The sequence below is a fragment of the Parasteatoda tepidariorum genome, chromosome 7, assembly GCF_043381705.1.
Source record: "Parasteatoda tepidariorum isolate YZ-2023 chromosome 7, CAS_Ptep_4.0, whole genome shotgun sequence".
In the NCBI taxonomy this organism is placed as follows: domain Eukaryota; kingdom Metazoa; phylum Arthropoda; class Arachnida; order Araneae; family Theridiidae; genus Parasteatoda; species Parasteatoda tepidariorum.
The window spans coordinates 77,203,221-77,222,199 of NC_092210.1; the positions used below are offsets into that span (position 1 = coordinate 77,203,221).

The 18,979-nt window shown below is 30.3% G+C and overlaps 1 protein-coding gene across 1 annotated transcript in view; it reads right to left on the reverse strand.

The window, feature by feature from the left end:
- Window positions 1–2,387: 2,387 nt before the first annotated feature.
- Window positions 2,388–18,979, reverse strand: part of LOC107455671 (Tryptophan 2,3-dioxygenase vermilion) — a 54,500-nt gene continuing 37,908 nt past the window's right edge. The window contains exons 5-14 of the mRNA XM_016073311.4: window positions 17,893–17,958; window positions 17,703–17,764; window positions 14,068–14,143; window positions 11,385–11,498; window positions 10,693–10,800; window positions 9,318–9,374; window positions 9,179–9,233; window positions 6,072–6,209; window positions 4,975–5,068; window positions 2,388–3,666 (exon numbers count right to left, since the gene is read on the reverse strand). Coding sequence (XP_015928797.1) covers window positions 3,528–3,666; window positions 4,975–5,068; window positions 6,072–6,209; window positions 9,179–9,233; window positions 9,318–9,374; window positions 10,693–10,800; window positions 11,385–11,498; window positions 14,068–14,143; window positions 17,703–17,764; window positions 17,893–17,958 — 909 coding nt within the window. The 3' untranslated portion in view covers window positions 2,388–3,527. The remainder of the gene's footprint in view (window positions 3,667–4,974; window positions 5,069–6,071; window positions 6,210–9,178; window positions 9,234–9,317; window positions 9,375–10,692; window positions 10,801–11,384; window positions 11,499–14,067; window positions 14,144–17,702; window positions 17,765–17,892; window positions 17,959–18,979) is intronic.

Here is an 18,979-nt window from a genome sequence, read left to right on the forward strand (position 1 = left end):
TGATTACAGGAACGTATAAGACGTTACTCTGCGAACAGACGCGAATTCAAAAAGCATAGTTAAAAATGCTTCCCAACCCACATTTGCTAAAATGGCTTCGAATTTTTTTCATTGGCGAAGGAATAACGCATGAATTATCAAACACATGAATTTTCAAAAAGCACACATTAATTATCAAAAAAGATAAGCTTAATCTAGGGGTAACCCTTCTAATTCAATTTTGACGTAATATTACAATTGAATTGCAATAACCGGTCGCAATCGAACAACAATCGAAAGTGTACACGAGATTCGAATCGCAGGTTCGTTTTTCAGTTGCAGAAGGGTGCAAGTCGACAGAGATCTACCGCAGTCCAAAAAGAAGGCCTCTTGGAGATTTTTCTTGTTTCTATTTATGCTTGTTTTATTCCCTGTGGTGATACGTGACAGGAATAAGTACTTTACCTGAAAGTACTGCAACAAATGATTCGGTCATGCAGCCATTTTGAGAATCTTTTGTCCCTCCAGAAGTAGATGCAGAGACTACTGCATGAAACTCTTTCAGAACTGCCGGTAAGTTTTGATAATAGCAAGCACGGAGACAGGACAAACGGTCACCTTATCACAAATTTCACCTCTGTGATTTATTGTTCTCAATTCAAGCTTTCAATTCCTACAATTACAACAGGCTTAATTCCTCGATAGGCCTGTTCCATGTACGCGTTATCTCGCTCGGTTAAACTCCCGTTGCAGAATTTCTTCTGCCACTTGTGGATATTTGTCAGAGACATATAATGTTCAATATATGCATCATATGTGAAGATGAATTTCACGTGTCAACCATACTAAGCCACAAGAAAACAAACCACACTTCTTTTTCTTGCTTGCCTCCATCTTTATTCTTGATGCCGGCCCGTAAACGAATTTCTTTCTCAATTCAGACCATCAATCCGTGCAACTACAAATATTATGTTGCGTAATTTCTCCATAAACTTTATCAAGGAACTAATTGTCTCGCACGGATATGTGCCTGTCGCAGAATCTCTTCTGCTATTCGTGATTTTGCGTATTCCAATCCCATCAAGAAACAAACCTCACTTTTCTTCTTTTTTTCTTTCTCTTTTTTGCTTTTATTTTTACTGCTTGACGAACACATTTTTTGTAGTTTGCATCTCTAGAGCAGTAAACAACTATATAAACTTGTATGTAGTTCTCTTATCCTACAGATGGTAGCATAGATACGTTTATCTCAGTTTGATGTGAATGGCGTGAGTTCGATTTTCATTTGATCGTCTGAAATACTTTTAAGTATGATCATTCTCTTTCGTTAGCTTTTTAAATTTAAATAATTAATTAAATACACTTTGACTCAAATAGGATATATTGCACTCTTCTAAAAACCTACTTTTTAATTTTTTGTTTTACATTTTCTTAATAATATCTCGAAATTTCACAGCAGTTACAGCAAATAATAAAGAGCTCTGTAACATACAGCACAAACGAACCTATAATAGAAAATCTTGTCCTTTTTCCTATTTGTAAAAATTTTTTTTTGTAGATTTATCAGGATATCGACAAAATATGTAGCATAAAGGTTTTATCAATATCTCTCTTTTTAAAATTCTTATAAGCTCAAACAGCTGATTTTTTTCTTTTGAATAAAGAAAGAACTTTTCGAAGCTTGCTCAGAATTTTCAAATACAAAATCCTTCTCACAGTACACTTACAGAATTGGATTATCTACAGAATGAGATTATAAATAATCGTGAACTTTATACTGAAGCATTTATTTTGAAGAATAGTTTGAGGTGCTGCCCTCACCTTTCATTTTAAAAAATTTCCTAACTCCCTTTAAATTATCTTTAAAAAATGGCAAAAACAGCAATAGTAACACTTATCATAATAAATTTTGTTAATGTATTTAAACTAGGATCTAAAATTTCCAGCATTTTTTTCAAAAATCTAACTCAAATAAATATATCTAATTCAAATGAATGTGTTTTTGTAGAGAATGTAATAAAATAAACGCATGCATCTTCCAAATTCGCATATTTAAACTTATAGTTTAAATTTAAGTTATGCAGATACTTTAAAATCAAATCAAAAGTTAATTTTATTCCCTTTTATGTTTGAATTTCGATATAATAATTGAAAATCATAATAGTATAATGAATAATTTAACACAATCAAAAGAATTAATGCAGAACAAATGCCTTTTTATCTTACAGTGTTCCTGGGAAGGAATAATACATTTCATTCAATTTCGCAAGCATATTATTTAATTTCAAGTTATTTATGAACTTCAAATCAAATCAAACGGTTAATTTATCCTCTTCTGTATCTAAATCTTGACATAATAAAGGATAGCTTTTAACATTATTTTTTTAACACAATTAAGAACAGATGCAGTAGAATAAATGCATATTTTATGGTGAATATAGAAAAGAGTAACATATTTATTTCAAGTTCGCAAAATAAAATTATTTTTCTTCTTTAAGAATTTTTAGCTATGCGTATACTTCAGAATTATGTAGAAATGTTAATTTAACCACTTCTATTAATAAATCATTACATAATAAATCATAACATAATAAATAATAGCTCTTAAATTAATAAAGAAGATAGAATTGACATGATGAAGATTAGCCAATACAAAAGAAATACATTCTTTTATGGCGAATATAGAAGTGTAACATATTTCTTTCACATTCGCTAATTAAAGCTATTGTTCAATTTTTAGAATTCTAAACAATGCATTTACTTCAAAATCAAATCGAACGGTAAATTTAAATTCCTCTATATCTAAATCTTAACTCTTAGCATAATAGTGGTTAATTATGCATAATCAAGAATAACTAAAGTAGAACAAATCTATTTTGCCTTTTTATAGTGACAATAGAAAGGAATAACACAATTCTTTAAACTTCGCAGCATAAACCTTTTGTTCAATTTTAACTTATATACTTACAAATCAAATCAGATGGTTAATTTTACAGTGTCTTTGCATAAATTTTTACATAACAAAGAGCAACTCGAGCGAGTTTGATTAATGTATTCGAGAATTTAACATGATCAAGAATGGCTAGTGAAGAACGAATGCATTTTTATGGTGAATATGGCAAATTAACACATTTCTTTCAAGTTCGCACGCTTCAAAGTCAAATCAACAATACAATAATCTTGACACAATGAGCTGCTGCTCCTAACATAATAAAGAATAATTTTACACAATTAAGAAAAGTTAGTACAGAACAAATGCTTTTTATTGTAGTGATCATAGAAAAGAATTAAAGAACCTATCTTTCAAGCTCGTCTCTCAAACTGTTCCTTAATATTAAGCTATGCATAAACTTCGAAATCAATTTAAATTGTCAATTTAACCACTTCTGCATCTTAATCTTAACGTAATATACAACGACCTTTATCATAATTTAGCAAAATACAAAATTGCTAATGGAGAATTCGTGTATTATTTATAGTGAATATAGAAAAAAAGGAATGCATTCTTTCTCAAATTATGCATAGGATTCGTAGTCAAATCGAATAGTTTAATCATCTTCTTCGATATCTGAATCTTGTCTGATGGACAAACGCTGTTTCATATGGGGTGTTAGAGGAGGAATATAACAAGCTGGTATCAGAAATGATGATAGATTGAAGAGATCCACGAACACTTTATATCGATCACTGAAATTAATAAAAGAAATAATTATAAGGCATTTATTTTAAGATAATGCAGATAGCTAACAGTTTATTTATTTAAAATCACATATGCATAAATAAAATTGATTTGATATAAAGAAAAGTTTATAATTTTTTAATAAACTTTTTTTTATTGATGTTTTGTTATTTTTATTTATATTTGACGGGCTTGGCTTACACGAAATAAAAGGAAAAAAGCAGTTGCTGACGTAAACAAATGCCACGCTTCAACAACCAATCAGGATCAAAATACCCACACTACACCACTTACAGGCATCCCATTCGTTCAAAAGGAGTAATGGTGTACAAACTTTATAGTTTACTTTATAACTTTATAACTTACGCGTTAGGAAGCAGGATCCAAGAAAACCACAAAGTCTCATTCCTGTTTCCGGTGATCGGGAGAAAAAATTGCCTCCATGTATCATGCAAGTATGAACAATGCGTCCTCAAATTTAGCGGAACTATATGAGATATTTATAGGATTTCCTATCAGATTTTTTCGGTGAGATGATTCTGAAGCTTGACCACTGCACTCGTAAAAACATTTTCTGTTACGTGGGAATAGCTGAAAGCATTCATGAATCCTATTGAATCTGCAGAAGAACTCATCAACAAAATTTTGAAAGCGAGTGATCTCGAAATACTTGCTGTAATTCAGAATATTCGACGCTCGCGCTCTCGTACTACAGGTCCTGGGTTCGATCCTCGGGCAGGGCAACGTTGACTCAGCCTTTCATCCCTTCAGTGGGTAGATAAATGAGTACCAAGCATGCTTGGGAACTAAACACTGGGGGTTCCGCTTTCGGCCGACCACCTAACCGGGACATCTGCTCCTGCACCCCAGAGCCTAAGGTCAAGAAAACTGAGATGGGCACAGTACTAGGCCTTGGCCCTCTATGGGCTCTCGCGCCACTGAGTTTAGTTTTAGTTTTAATTCAGAATATTCACCAAACTGTTCTCTATTGTTGTACTGTCGATCTCTGTTTTAATCTCTGACTGCAATCACACGTCTCTGAGCTTGTTTTTGACATTAAATCAATCTTGATGCGTTTTTTTGTTGCATATAACAACACCGCTTTTGGGGTCTTGTCCCTTTGCCTCGTTATTCCGGCCAAGCATACTTTGATGTAACCTGATTATTCCAATATTTACAATCACTTCTTAAAGTTTCGTTCATATTTTATTAAACAATATGCATCTACTGTTAATTGTATTAAACAGTGATATTACTATTAAACAGTGATATAACTATTTTAACGGATAACAGGAGATCTAAGGTGTAGATTTTACCTGAGTGTAGATCTGAGGTACCAATATCCTGAAGATCCACCAGTACCTAGTTGTTGAGAGCCGATCATTCTCTGAACCATCAAAACATGATTATCTTCAAAATTATAAAAAAAAGTCTGTGTTATAATTTGTAAAGCCTGAGTTATAATTTGCATCATAAATAAATACATTTAATCAGCTTTCACCATAATTTATGTTTGGGTTAAACAAAAAATAAAGTAAATGCTTTATTTTAAGCTCTTCATTTTTAATACATGGGGGAAAATTGCTAAGGAATAAACACACTTTTGAGAATGTCTCTAGAAATAGAAAAACTAACAGAGAGAAATTTCATATAAAAATGCATAAAACTCTTACAAATGATTAAAAAAAATTTGGAGCTAACAGGCATCACTGCAAAATAGCCCAAAAATGATGTAGCAGAAAATGATGATGCACTCGCAGAAGGCTTTATATGAAGGTGTGACCACCTTTGATGGCAATGCAAGTCACACTAGCAGTGGTGAGCGCTAGCCTCCCAATCAGGTGAAACGGGTTCGAATCCCAGCAGTGGCTTGTCGATTAGAAATCTGCAGCCGGCTCGTACCGACGCCTGCACTGGCGTAAAATATTCTCAATAGTTAATGGATCATGGGTTAGAGTCCCCTTGCCGTGAGGCTAACTATTGAAGATGTTAATGGTTTTCCTTGTCCCGTAACGCAAATGTGGATTAGTTCCATCAAAAAGTCTCCCACGAAGGCAAATTTATATCAATACTTGATCAAGGATTTCCCTCGTTTTCTGGATCGGGTTCAAAACTACAAGGCTATGATGTTGAACACTGTTTGTCGTAAACTCAAAATTGGGTCGGGTGTTCAACGACGATTATAAAATAAAATACGAGTAGCACAACAAACTCTCATACTACTTAGGAGGTTGTTTATAAAGTCTTGAGACTATAAGTCCCACTACAATTAAGACAGTTTTGGCCCTGGGAAGATTCAAGAAGCAACAGGCGCTCTTCCAAGAGCATCCCAAAATTTGTCATTTCTCAAAATCAATTTGGCACCATAGCATTATTAAAATTTGACAGTTTTCATTTAACTTAGTAAACTTACATCTCCATTTTGTGATGTATGCGTCAATGTCCATTAAAAGTTGCAGAATATGGAAGGGTTGGTTGAAGCGGGGTTGGTCTCGGTACATCGAAATCATGAGAGCCCCTTGCAGTGCTGCATGGGAGAATCTCCTTTCACCTGAAAGGAAAAGTAACTGATTTTAAAATTGAAATATGATAACGAATTTATCCTTTCACTCAAAGTGAGTCATGTTCACGAAATAAAAACAAACTTAAATAACTTAATGTAGTATTGTAACATAACTATTCTCCTTAGGTAGAGGCAATGAAATAAGGCTGCTTTTATGAAATTCTTACGTTACGTTATGTTTTAAAAGTGTTAAAAGTTCATAACAGTTGTTCAAGGTTCAGCTTCGGCCAATGCCTTCAACGCTGATTAAGTACAACTAGTGTTAGTCCGTAAAATTATTCATATCTACAAGATACAGTTTTGGCTAACGTTCTCCATGTTGTTTAAAAAAATTGAGTAAAATTTAAGCAAAATTAAAAAATGCACAGTTTTTTGATGAAAAAAAGTGTTTGCAATCTAATTTTTTTATATATAGAGCAGTCACAATGAAAATTGAACAGCAACTACAAAGGTATAATAGAATTTGGCGTATTCAAAAGTAATTGTCGAAAGTTTTAGTATCTTTATCCTACTAGAAGAAGATCAATTTCAGTCATGTTGAAAGAGGTTCATCGTTAATGGATCCACAACATCACCCAGTCTTGTAATTCATAGTCCGAAGGCGAATGTGTTTTTTGAGATAATGCCGAAGTTACAAGATTGATCTTTGATAATGGCAGGTCTGGAGTCAGATTCAATGAAGCAATCAATCCATTCAGGCGTAGTGGCTAGACTGATGTTTTTGGGGTGCAATCATTTAGCAGTAATCTGTGTTCATCTCGGAAACTTTTCTATTGGTTCACCTTTCACAAACATGCTGTAATTGTCATCTATCACACAAGAAACGATGAAGCACTCTGAAGCAAAGAGGAAGAGTTTCCAGCACTCGCTCTCGGCATGCCTACCCTTCTTGACTAAGTTCCTTTTCAAATGCTAGACAAGAAAACTTTACACTTCACTCACCTCTATGGCTACAAAGAAATAACTGTATTGACCAGTACATTTTACTATGCATTTCTCATAAGATAGAGCGAAAGACCCTACGTAAGGTTGAAGCGTAATGTAAAACGCAACAACGGTGTTTGCAACTTTAGCATAGAATGCGTTTTACGTTGATTTTCCTTTTATAAATTTGAAAAATTACTAGGTCGTTACATTGTTTAGGATTATAAAAATATTTCCAGTTGAGAATGATTCTTTGATTCCAAAAGATTTTGTTTTATTTAAATGGGGGAAAAAAAGAAATTTTTCGAAATGAAAAATAATAATAATTTTTTAGGTGCTTGAAATGTAACACTGGTTGTATTTGAATGTCAATAATTTTGATCGAAAATAGATAGAATATTTATTTATAATTTTAGATAAACACGTTCCGGAAAGACAATTTTTTAAAATTTAATCTCTGTACATGCTGCTCAACCCCTCAACGATCGGTTAATTTTCAAGAAAACGATCATAAAAGTGCGTATTTTTTTATATCCATGAAAATTGATTAGTACTGACATCTAGTTTAAAATAAACTAACTATCTACAATTACCTTAAAAATATCCTGGTGCTTCCATCTGGTGTGTAGGAGGTTGTTTATAAAGTCTTGAGACTATAAGTCCCACTACAATTAAGACAGTTTTGGCCCTGGGAAGATTCAAGAAGCAACAGGCGCTCTTCCAAGAGCNCCTTAAAAAGTATCCTGGTACTTCCATCTGGTGTGTAAAATGAGAAATAAAATGTTTTCCGGGAAAAAGAAATTAATTAGTCTTATTCTTATTGAGCGTTACTACTGAACACTCCAGCCCGGAAATATCACGGGAGCGAAAAATAGAGAACGAAACCTCACCCCGTCGTTTTCTCGGGAGCGAGAAGGAAAGGGTTAAAATCCAACTTTGGGATAATAACTTCAAAAAAGACATTTTCAAAATAAATTTTTCATTTTTTTAAAAATAATTTTACAATAGATTTTTATTTTATCGCAAAATACTGTAGGATTGCTGTATACGGTTTATTGTAAATACTGTAATCAATGTAAGTCCCATAATTAGTTCTGCTATGTTTTAATAGAACCAGATCTGTGAATTGTTACTGAATAATCAGTTATGCAAATCTTCAAATAAATTGTTCCACGTAGCTACAAAAATAAGATAACCTTTATTGTGTCAATTAGCTCTTTTGCGACGTAAAATGTGTTTATAAAAAAGTCATTATCAGCAAACCACCTTTCATTCAATTTTGCATTTATTAGTTTTATTAGTATCATTGATTAATAACATATTCTTGTCTCGTCAAAAGTTATAATCTAGATTAAGGTAATTACGAACTCCTTGAATAAAATGAATAACAACGAATAATAATTACGAACTCCTTGAATAATCTGTTTCTTTTCTCAAGGTTTTTTCTATGATTCCCGATTAAAAAAGGATTTATCTTTTTCTTCTTCTTTTTTAGCAGATACAAACTATTAACCTTTACGAGAACTGGATAGATTTCTTATTTCTTGTATTTTGAGAACAATTTAAATTAAATCTTTCTTAAAAATCGACAGATTTGAAGCCAAAACCATTAATTGAAAATAAGGAATTTGATTTAATTATTCTAAGCACTTGATGCAAATATCTTAAAATGATTTAAATTAGCTCCTCAAAATTAATCAATTTAGAATCGATTAGTTTGTATTTCGTATGATCGATATAAACTAACTGGAATCTTTTCTATCGTAATTAATAATTCAGTACCCTCTCACCAAGATGAAATGAACTGATTTGAATCAATATAATCGGGAGGAGTGTCAAAATGGTTATTCATAACAATTGGCTATTGGTTATTCAGAACAATTGGCCAAAATGGTTATTCAAATCGTCCGCTTAATACCCCATTCAGTAATTTGTGAAAGATTTATAAGTCTGTAAATTTCTATTCAATGCTAATTCCATTTATTTTGTGCATATAGTTATGTATTTAAATTCAATATTTCTGAAATATTTACCTCTAGATACTAAAGCTTCATGTTTTTCTACGTCGAATAGGCTATCAAATGTACTCTAAAATAATAAAAGAAAAACTATGATTCAGTGCAGCAGTAAAACATGGTTTAATTGCAAAGAATTTTGAAAATATTTTCATACCTTTTTCTGTTTATACTCATTTTCTAAATCCGCTTTTATTTTCATATTAGTTTCGTCCTGAAATAGAAAAAATAAATTAAAATAGCTACTTAGATTGAAATTGCAATTATGTAACTGGATCAATTGTTAACAAAATAATTTATGAATAATATTAAAAAAACTTTTGAAGCTAATTAAATAGAATTGGCATGTTTGGAGTCCTCATGCGTCATCAGGACAAATTAAAATAGATAGACACACGAATTAAAATGGATAGATTCTTAATGTCTTCCATTTTTTCATGTTTCCTGCTTTATTACAAAAGGAGAAATTTAATAATTGATGAGAATTTAATTATTTTTGCTTTTGATGCAATCAAAAAATTAATAATCTGGTAAGTTTGGTTAAGCGTAAAACTATAACAGCATTTCTAAGCAGAATCTATGCGTTTATAGTAAATCAAATCCATAAAAATAACCATAAAAATTTCGTCAAACTTCACCCTACTGCAAATTATGGGTTTTAAAACTTTTTTTACTTATTTACAAACTGATTCAGTGATTTACTGAAGTTTGCCATAACCCCTATTCTCTTCTTCATCGATATTCATCTTCATTTTCAATTTTTTTCGTTTTCTATTTGCTTACTGTATTAAAAACTCTTCAAAGAGTGATTCATAAAAAATATTAAGTGAAAATTGCTATTAAATAACTATAGATAATTAAATATTCAATGATAATCGTTAGTAAATAATAAGTGCATACTATCGTTCCTCAAACTATCACAGATTTATATTTTCTTCCTCTTAGGCACTACAGCCAGTTACTGACCAATCAATTAGTTTACGCCATTTAGATCAATTCGATACTATATTTCTCCATCTATTAACTCACAAGTCCTTTAACCACTTTTCTATACTTAAAGTTAAATCTATTACGAAATTTCGAATTTGTGAAATTTTACAAATTATAGTACCGTTTTACCATCATCATTAAGATGCAAATACCTCCATTTGCAACCTTATATTCTCTAACTAAACATACAATGGTTCTCTAAATTTTTTCCAAAAATGAAATCCATTTGGTTCTAATCCAGGTGTTCTCTCTAACCCTTTCTATAAAATATTAAATAATAAATGCATACACTTTTTCCCTAAACTATCAAAGATTTATATCTTCTTCTTCTAAGACACTACAGCCTGTTACCGACCAATCATATAGTTTACCCCATTTAGATCTATTCGATGTTATATTTCTCTATTTATTAACTCCCAAGTTTTTTAACCACTTCTCTATATTATCCATTAAGATGTACATCTAGATCTGTATAAAGTTTTAAATACGTGAAATTTTATAAAAATTTTTGTACCATTTTACCATCATTAAAATACAAATACCTCCATTTGCAGCCTTACAGTCTCTATCTGAGCATACACCGAATCTCCAAATTTCTTCCAAAAATTGAATCCATTTGGTTCTAATCCAGGTGTTCTCTCAAGCCATCTCTATAAAGCAATATCGATTTAAGTTATAACCTCTAAATTCAACATATCACAATAAACGCATATCAATAAATACAACGACAAACACATTACAAAATATGATACAATAATACAACAATAATACAATAATACAACAACATACAACATATGTGAAAAAAATTAATGGAGAAAAAGAACGAAACAAAAAATTTCCGGTAGAATTACTATGGAATATATTTTTTCAAGTTCTTATAACATCTCTTGATGTAAAACTTGAATATAAAAAGAAAAAAAAACTCACGTGAAGTACATAAACAAAAATGACCCTTATAGCATTTCAAATTGCAACTCTGCAGTTTCCTTCCTATGATCTGTAGTATGACATTTTTTTCCTACGTGTATCAACGCCTCGAATCTCAACTCAAATTTATAAATTAAGTAATCGAACATTTTTGTTTCATTCCATCGTACTGCAAATACATTTTTCTACAAACTTGTATAAGTTTAGGTTTCTAAGTTTCGTAATTTTTGAGCAGTAAAAGATTATCTAACTTCAAGTTCAACGCCTGAAACTTTTTTTAAAAAATATATTTTAAAATTGTCCTCACCTGAATTAGATCACATAAAGATGCTTCATCTTCTGATTTCACTATTTTATTGATGGACTTGGGATCTTTGAAAACTGATATGTATTTGTCCTTGCTGAAATTTACTCTATTCTCCTAATTTAAATGGAAAGGAAAAATTAATCGATACTGATATGTTGATATGATTTTTTGATGATGTGACAAATCATTTTCACTACTCATTTACTACATCATTTTCACTACTGAATAACCTTTGATACATAGTTGCCAACTTTTGGAACATTTAGGGAAGTAATTGTTTCCAGAGAAAAAAAAATAATTAAATTTGCTTAATTCATTATAAATATTTTTCCATTTTATTTTTATTATCTTTTAAAAAACATTAAGAGCATGATTATCATGCTTCTTATGTTTACAGGTTCTAATTAAACGAATGTCAGAATTGTTAAGGGTTATAAAACTTACAAAAACAACTTTCCCAACATAATATAAGGCTTAAAAGAAAGGGCCGTAAGAGGTAGAAAGTTTGCTTAAAATGGAGAAAACAATTAAGAACTAAGAATTTTTATTTTCGAGTAAAAAAAATTTAAACAAATGTTCTATTAACAAACTACCCACTGCATTATAAGCTTCGATTTAGTGACCGAGGGAATCATGCAGACGTTGGAAAAATCCTAGCATTCCTTTAACATTTTACCTGCCATTCTGCTTAGAGAAACGAAATTGTCCTTGGGTATCTTAAGCTTCTCTTAAATATTATTTGAAGAAGGGAGAACTTGGCATGACCGGAATATCAGAGAGGCCAAAGACCGCAGCGAATTCATCCCTCGGAGAGGCATTGTCTAGGCCATTTCACCAAACAGGCACCATCTCTCTGCTCGTCCTTTGTTTTCCAACACCACATTGTGGCCATTAAGTTGTTGGTTTTTGTCAAGATCTGTCTCCCCTTACTGTTGTGACTATTAGTTTTGTTACACCCTTAATATTTGAAATATTTAAGTGCTATAAATAGCCGAAATGATTTCAAAATATATTTATAAAATCAATAATTAAATACTGAAGCATCAATTGTGCTATCACTAGAAAATTATTCTCCACAAGAAGAAGCGTAATGTTTTGCGGCTATGTTGATACCACCATTATAAAACATTCTATCATTATAATGTTCTACTATACAACATTCGACTATTATAAAAAAAAAATTCTACAACTCTTTTTCACTTTTACTTCATTTTCAATTTCAGTCTAAAAATAACTTGCTATTCATTTGATATTACTTTCCTTATTATGGAATAGTATAATACCTATAAAAAGGTTTAAAAGAGTTATAGACAATTTCTATTATACATTATAGAATTACAACTCAAAAATCCACGTATTTGAGGCCATTTAATCTCTTTAACTGAGTTTTAAAGAGTATTTTAGTGAAATATGAAACTTAATATCTAACTAGCCTTGATACCTTGTACCAATTGTGTTATTTTTAAACTTTGAGTTACAATGTAATTGAATATTGTCTTTACTGTAGGTACAGTAAAATGAAGATTTTTTTTATATTATTATAAATGTACTTGGCTGTAGTTAACATTATATATATCTATATCTATATCTATATATATATATATATATATAAGTTCATAACGAAGAATAAAACAAAGAAAAATAATAGACATATGAAAAAGGGGGGGAAATAATAAGTAAAAAATAACAAACAACAGTTTATTAAAAATAATAATAANATATATATATATATATATATATATATATATATATATATATATATATATATATATATATATATATATATATAAGTTCAAAATGAAGAATAAAACAAAGGAAAATTATAGACATATGAAGAAAAAAAAGGGGGAGGGGGAATAATAAGTAAAAAATAACAAACAACAGTTTATATAATATATTTAAAAAAAAAAAGATGAAATTTTATTTAAAAAACCGGCTATTTTAGTACAATATTCGAAAGAACTATTTTTGCTGATGACGAGATTAGTTATTATTAGTTATTTTTATAATTTTCTTTTTTTTTTTAATTTTTTACTCATTTATTTTTTTTTTACAAAAAGTTAAATATTTTTGTAATGTTTTTACTTCTTTTAAATCTTACTTCCCTTTATTTATTTTTTATATATTTATTTGATCCAGATAAAGAAGGATGTCACGTATCATCAGATGAAAACTATTTCAGTTAGTTTAGAATAATAAAACTGATACGTGCATAAAAAGTATCGAAAAAAATTGCTGAAGTTACCAAGAACGAGTAAGGAAATGTCAAGTGAATTAGTGCACGTTCGGCAGACATGAGGTTAAGTTTTTGATATTCGTGTTTTTAAATTCGAGTTTTTAAATGCGTGTTTTTTTCTCCTTTTCCTTTAAAATTTAAGACAAAAAAAGAGAAATGCACTTTATATTGAGCAGTCAGATTACACCATGGCAAAAAACAGTGAATTATAAACCACGTATCTACTTTATTTAAATACATAGCCTGTCCATTAAGGTCTGTAACTCTTACTTGACGAATAGCTGGAGCTATAATTATAAAAATGGTGTCCAACAGTCTTATAATGACACTTTACTAGTTTGACTTATTATTTTTATAATTATGTCTGCAGCCTTTTAAAAATTGAGAGGGTGTTTGCGAAATTCTGAAACAAATTACTACTAAACTTTTACATATTTCTATACTTACATTTCTTACTCCCAACATATTTTCTATTACTCGAAATTGCACACTCTGGAAACCAGATGCCGGGGATAAAAAGTGTCTAAAAAAAGTTTTTATAAAATTACATTTCATATTTATAGCACTTATTTTAAAGTTTCTTACGTGAATTCATCAACAAATATACATTACCATAATGCTGTACCTTAGAAAATTAAATTATGAATCAATATTATTAACAAAGCTACAATGAGAAAAATATTACGGTTATATCAACCAGAATATAATAAATTCACGGTGTTATTCAATGGAAACACAATAAGGCTCGATAATTTTTACCGATGAGCTTTGTTTATTTTGGTAAAATTAACAATAAAATAGATTTTCATAACATGAGATAAAACTTAGGAATGTAGAAAATGTGGTAATTTTACAATAATACATTAGAAGTTTGGCATGAAAACTATTTATTCAGTTAAATTTACCTTTCAGTTTTGTATTTTCTCTAAATGTGTGGTAATAAGAACTATAGCTTTGAAAACCAGAATATCCGGTTAACCGTTACCATATAAAAGGAAAAATTACAAAATAAACGATTATTTACCATATATTTTGGTTTCATTTACCAGAATTATAGAATGTGTGACGAACATCATCATAAATTCTGCTTTTTTTTTTAAACCAGAAGTGTTATAACTATTCAGTAAAGTAATTTAACAGAATTTCAGCCTAAAAATGATTCATACAATTTCAAATACCGTTTATTTCCAAGTATAAAATGTACAAATGAGGATGATACATAGAAAAATAAAGACCCTCACCCAGTTTCTGGTACATACTTTACAATACATTGTCACGTTATACTCATCCCATTGTTAATCCAGTTCCATCCTTACATGCATTAGCATCCATCCATACATCTGCTGCATCGACACTACGACTGTAACCTATGCCCAATGCCGTCCTTCTGTCAGCAATTACATTTTGGCAGTTATGAAAAGGTAGATGCATAAGCACAGATAAAACTTAATGCTCTGACAACAGTTAAGTTTAAAACTAATTCAATGTAAAAATTTTAGAGTAAATGTATATTTGCGTCTAGTGACAAGAATTAACATAAATTTTCTCAAAGGTTTCTATAAATACAATTAAAATATTTTTTCTCTGAACATAATGGCCCATTTTAAACACTGTGAGTCAAAGTAACGTCTTTTGAAATTGCGTCTAAATTCTATCAAATAAAAATAAGATTATAAAGTTTTAATTGGATGGATATCTGATAATATCCTAAACAAATGGAAGCAATAGATCTGAAACATTACTATACTGCATAGACGATTTATAGAAAATGCAATTTAGTGTTTTATTGCCAAAAAATAACGTACACAACCGAGCTATTATTTTAACAAAAAATAGATTAAAATAAAAATAATATATTCTTAATTTTTTTTTAATATTTATTTAAGTATTTTTTTCTAACTGTTTTTAGGAAACATATCTGTAATAAAATGTTATTTTCTTACGCATGAAATATTGGATTGTCCAAAAAATTCAACATACACGACACCAATTTTTTCTATAAATTTATTGTTTTATATAATCTGGTGCCCTGAAAGTCAACGAGAAAGTTATAATAGCGTTAACTTTATTTAAAGAAAAAAGTGATTATTTATTACATTAATGTGGGGTTAGTAGCTAACGACAATGTCAACCGTCATCTATGAAAAGGTACCCTACCACAGAATCGAGTTAACATGTCTTATATACTAGGAATTGAAATTGTATTTTTGTAGTGGTAGATGAGCTACAGTACTCCCCCACCAGAATTATATCCGTGATAGAATTCGATGAACTGGTACCACTAGTTGATTCATTGCTGTTTTTTGTGAGAAGCCGGGAGAGCTGTATTAAGATCACCGTACTTTTGAATACTGATCGGTCGTGGTTGCTCCCTGTGTTGCCATTAGCAGTCGAGTGTATGCAAGCTAACGTTGTGTGTGATCGATACGAGACTGAGTAGCAACAGTGCAAGGAGGGGGATAATGTTGCAGTCACAAGTAGCATGTCAACTATTCAATGTGAACCATCCAACGAAGTAGGCGCTACTGTTGATGTAGGCGTATTCATATCGAAGTGGGCGTTACTGCCAAGGTAGACGTGTTCACATCACGTCTGGGTCACCAATATAGGGCTAGTAGCTAACGACAATGTCAACCGTCATTTATGAAAAGGTACCCTACTACAGAATCGAGTTAACATGTCTTATATACTAGTGAATTGAAATTGTATTTTTGTAGTGGCAGACACGCTACACTTTAAATAATTCAAAATTAGCTGCTGTAAACGTTTTTGTTGATACTTTTTGAGAAGTGCTTACATATAATCCGGTAAATTTTATTTTCCTTCTTAATTTAAAAACTGCACGTGCATCTGGTAATGCTGTTCAGCCTTCAAAACAGTAAAAGCCATTTAAGAAAAACTGTAAAGCCACCACTTTGTTAACTTTATCTTATAAATCGTTGCACAATGAAGGATTTTGATTTATTCCATTACAAGATGGAAAAATCTTTAACATATTCTCTTTTTTATGTTTGTGGCTTTTTATCTTCAGAGTCTGCATCATCAAATCAATAACATTTGGAATCATCAAAGAAAACAACTATCTTGAAAGTCTTTTTATCACTTAATTTGGATTGAAACGGAGCACACAAAAAAGAAAAGAAAACGTCCTCCAGGATTTTTGCAGCATGACTTGATAGTTGAAGGCATAGTTATCGACCTTATAGTTAAATGGCATTGGTTATTGATGTTCATAACCCAGTGGACTTCAAGAATATTCAATTTGAAGGTTGTTTGTCATCCGTCAATAGATTAAGTAGTTAATGTTGATTTTTAATTTTTGCTTTACTCACTCAGCAGTTATAATTATAACAGCTATGTCCCAGTTATGATTATTCTTTGATAAAGGGATAAAAATACAGAAGTGATTGAGAGAGAATGCAATTTTTTAAATATAACGAAACTAACAGCATGTTTCCCCCAGATTTTAGCTAAACAAAGATTCTTTATAGATTATTTTTCCTATTTTTCTCCAAAAAATATAAACGCATTAAAAAAATTTTCTCTTTTTTAACTTCCTATACCTTAATTAAATTAAATTCAAAATTTAAAATTTAGAACTTAAAACTTAAAATTTAAAATAAAATTAAAATTTAAAATTTAAATTTAATTATTTAATTAATTAATTAAATTTAAATTTAAAAAGTCAAATTTAAATTATTAAATTCTAGTTTTAATAATTTAACTAAACTTTAAATTAAATTAAATTAAATTAAATTAAATTAAATTAAATTAAATTAAATTTAAAGGATTTGAATGGTAGGTATTAGCCTAGTGCTGATACATAATTTGAGTGTTTAAATTTGTTAGTGTTATTAAATTCTAAACATAAGAAGAATAAAGAAGCCTCAATATATTTTTAATGGAACCGACTATTCTTTTCAATATGGTTCAGTACTTCAAAGTTAAGTTTCTATTTTGGCCAATCGACACGATGAGTAATCTGAACACGAAATGTATAAAAAGATATTCATTTGCTTTACAACCATATAAAAAACAGCTACAGATATTCCCACTCAAAGTATAAGAAGTACGAGCATTACCTGAACTCCATAAAATCTAACGGTGCCATTGTTTCTAGAATGACAATTTGATCTACCAAAAGCTGTAAGTTAATTTAACAAAATATTAGATAGCACATAAAAAAACAAATAATAAAAAATAAATATTAAATGCTTTCAAAATATGGAAAATAGTTTAAAAATTTAAGAAAACAAAACAACTGATTCTTACCTTAAGAATCACAACAATTCTATTCAACCTGGAAGTTATTAGTAGCATTCTGTTTTCATCTATTGGCTGTAAATGAAATTATAGCATTTTGTAAAAACTACTTAGCATTATTAAAACAAGAACAATTATTTCTATAAACTGGAAAATATTATTTAATGGCATAGTTCCTTCAATGTATTGCAAGACTTTAAGTNAAAAGTGGCCAATCCACGTGGATATTACAGATAGAAAATTACTTTTTTTTGTTGCAAATCAAATTATATCTTCTGTGAGAAGTATTGCCTCGAAATTTTAAATTCTCTAGTAAAAATTTCGAAATTGCCAATAATTACAGTCATATTTTTTAGGATGGGAAGTATCACTTGCATCTAAATATCTAAAATTTAATCCTCAAATTGCAATTTTAATATCTTTAAAGGAGCAGCGATGTATTTCGAGGAAGTTGAAATGGAAAACAAATTCGGTACAACCATAAGCCTTGCCTCACTTAGCCAGTGATGCTATCCAAACAATCCAAAACTCACAGCACCTACGGATCCTCAACTATCAGTACCGTAAAATTCTATTGTATAGAGAACCGGCTTAATATACATAGCAGTATTCTGATAAATTTGTCACAAATTGAGATTAGGATATTAAATTTGATTGAGCAGGCCGAGAAAGATAAGTTAGTTTCATGATATCGTATGTATACACAGCCACGTACTCCATAACTTCTCGAACCAACTTCACTGTCAATTATACTTCGACCGCGTAGCATGGAAAGGCAATGAAAAAGAATTGAATCACTCTACGCAAAAAAAAAGGTTTAAATCTTGCTTACTACTTCTCCAAAAAGTTTCAACTGATTTTTCAGTGCGAGAAAGTTGAAAAAATTGTGTTTATAGTCTAGGTATTACATCATAAATTTAACTATTTTAAAATTTGCCGCACGAATTCTGAAAGCAGAAAATAAGTTGCTGTTTTTTCGATAAACAGCAAACACGATGATCAGTTCTGCCCTGTTTTGTCCTGCGCCTTTTTTTGTTTAGCGTAGTTAATAGAACTAAAGCCCGTTCGATTCTGGTTCGCACAATACTGTCTGCAA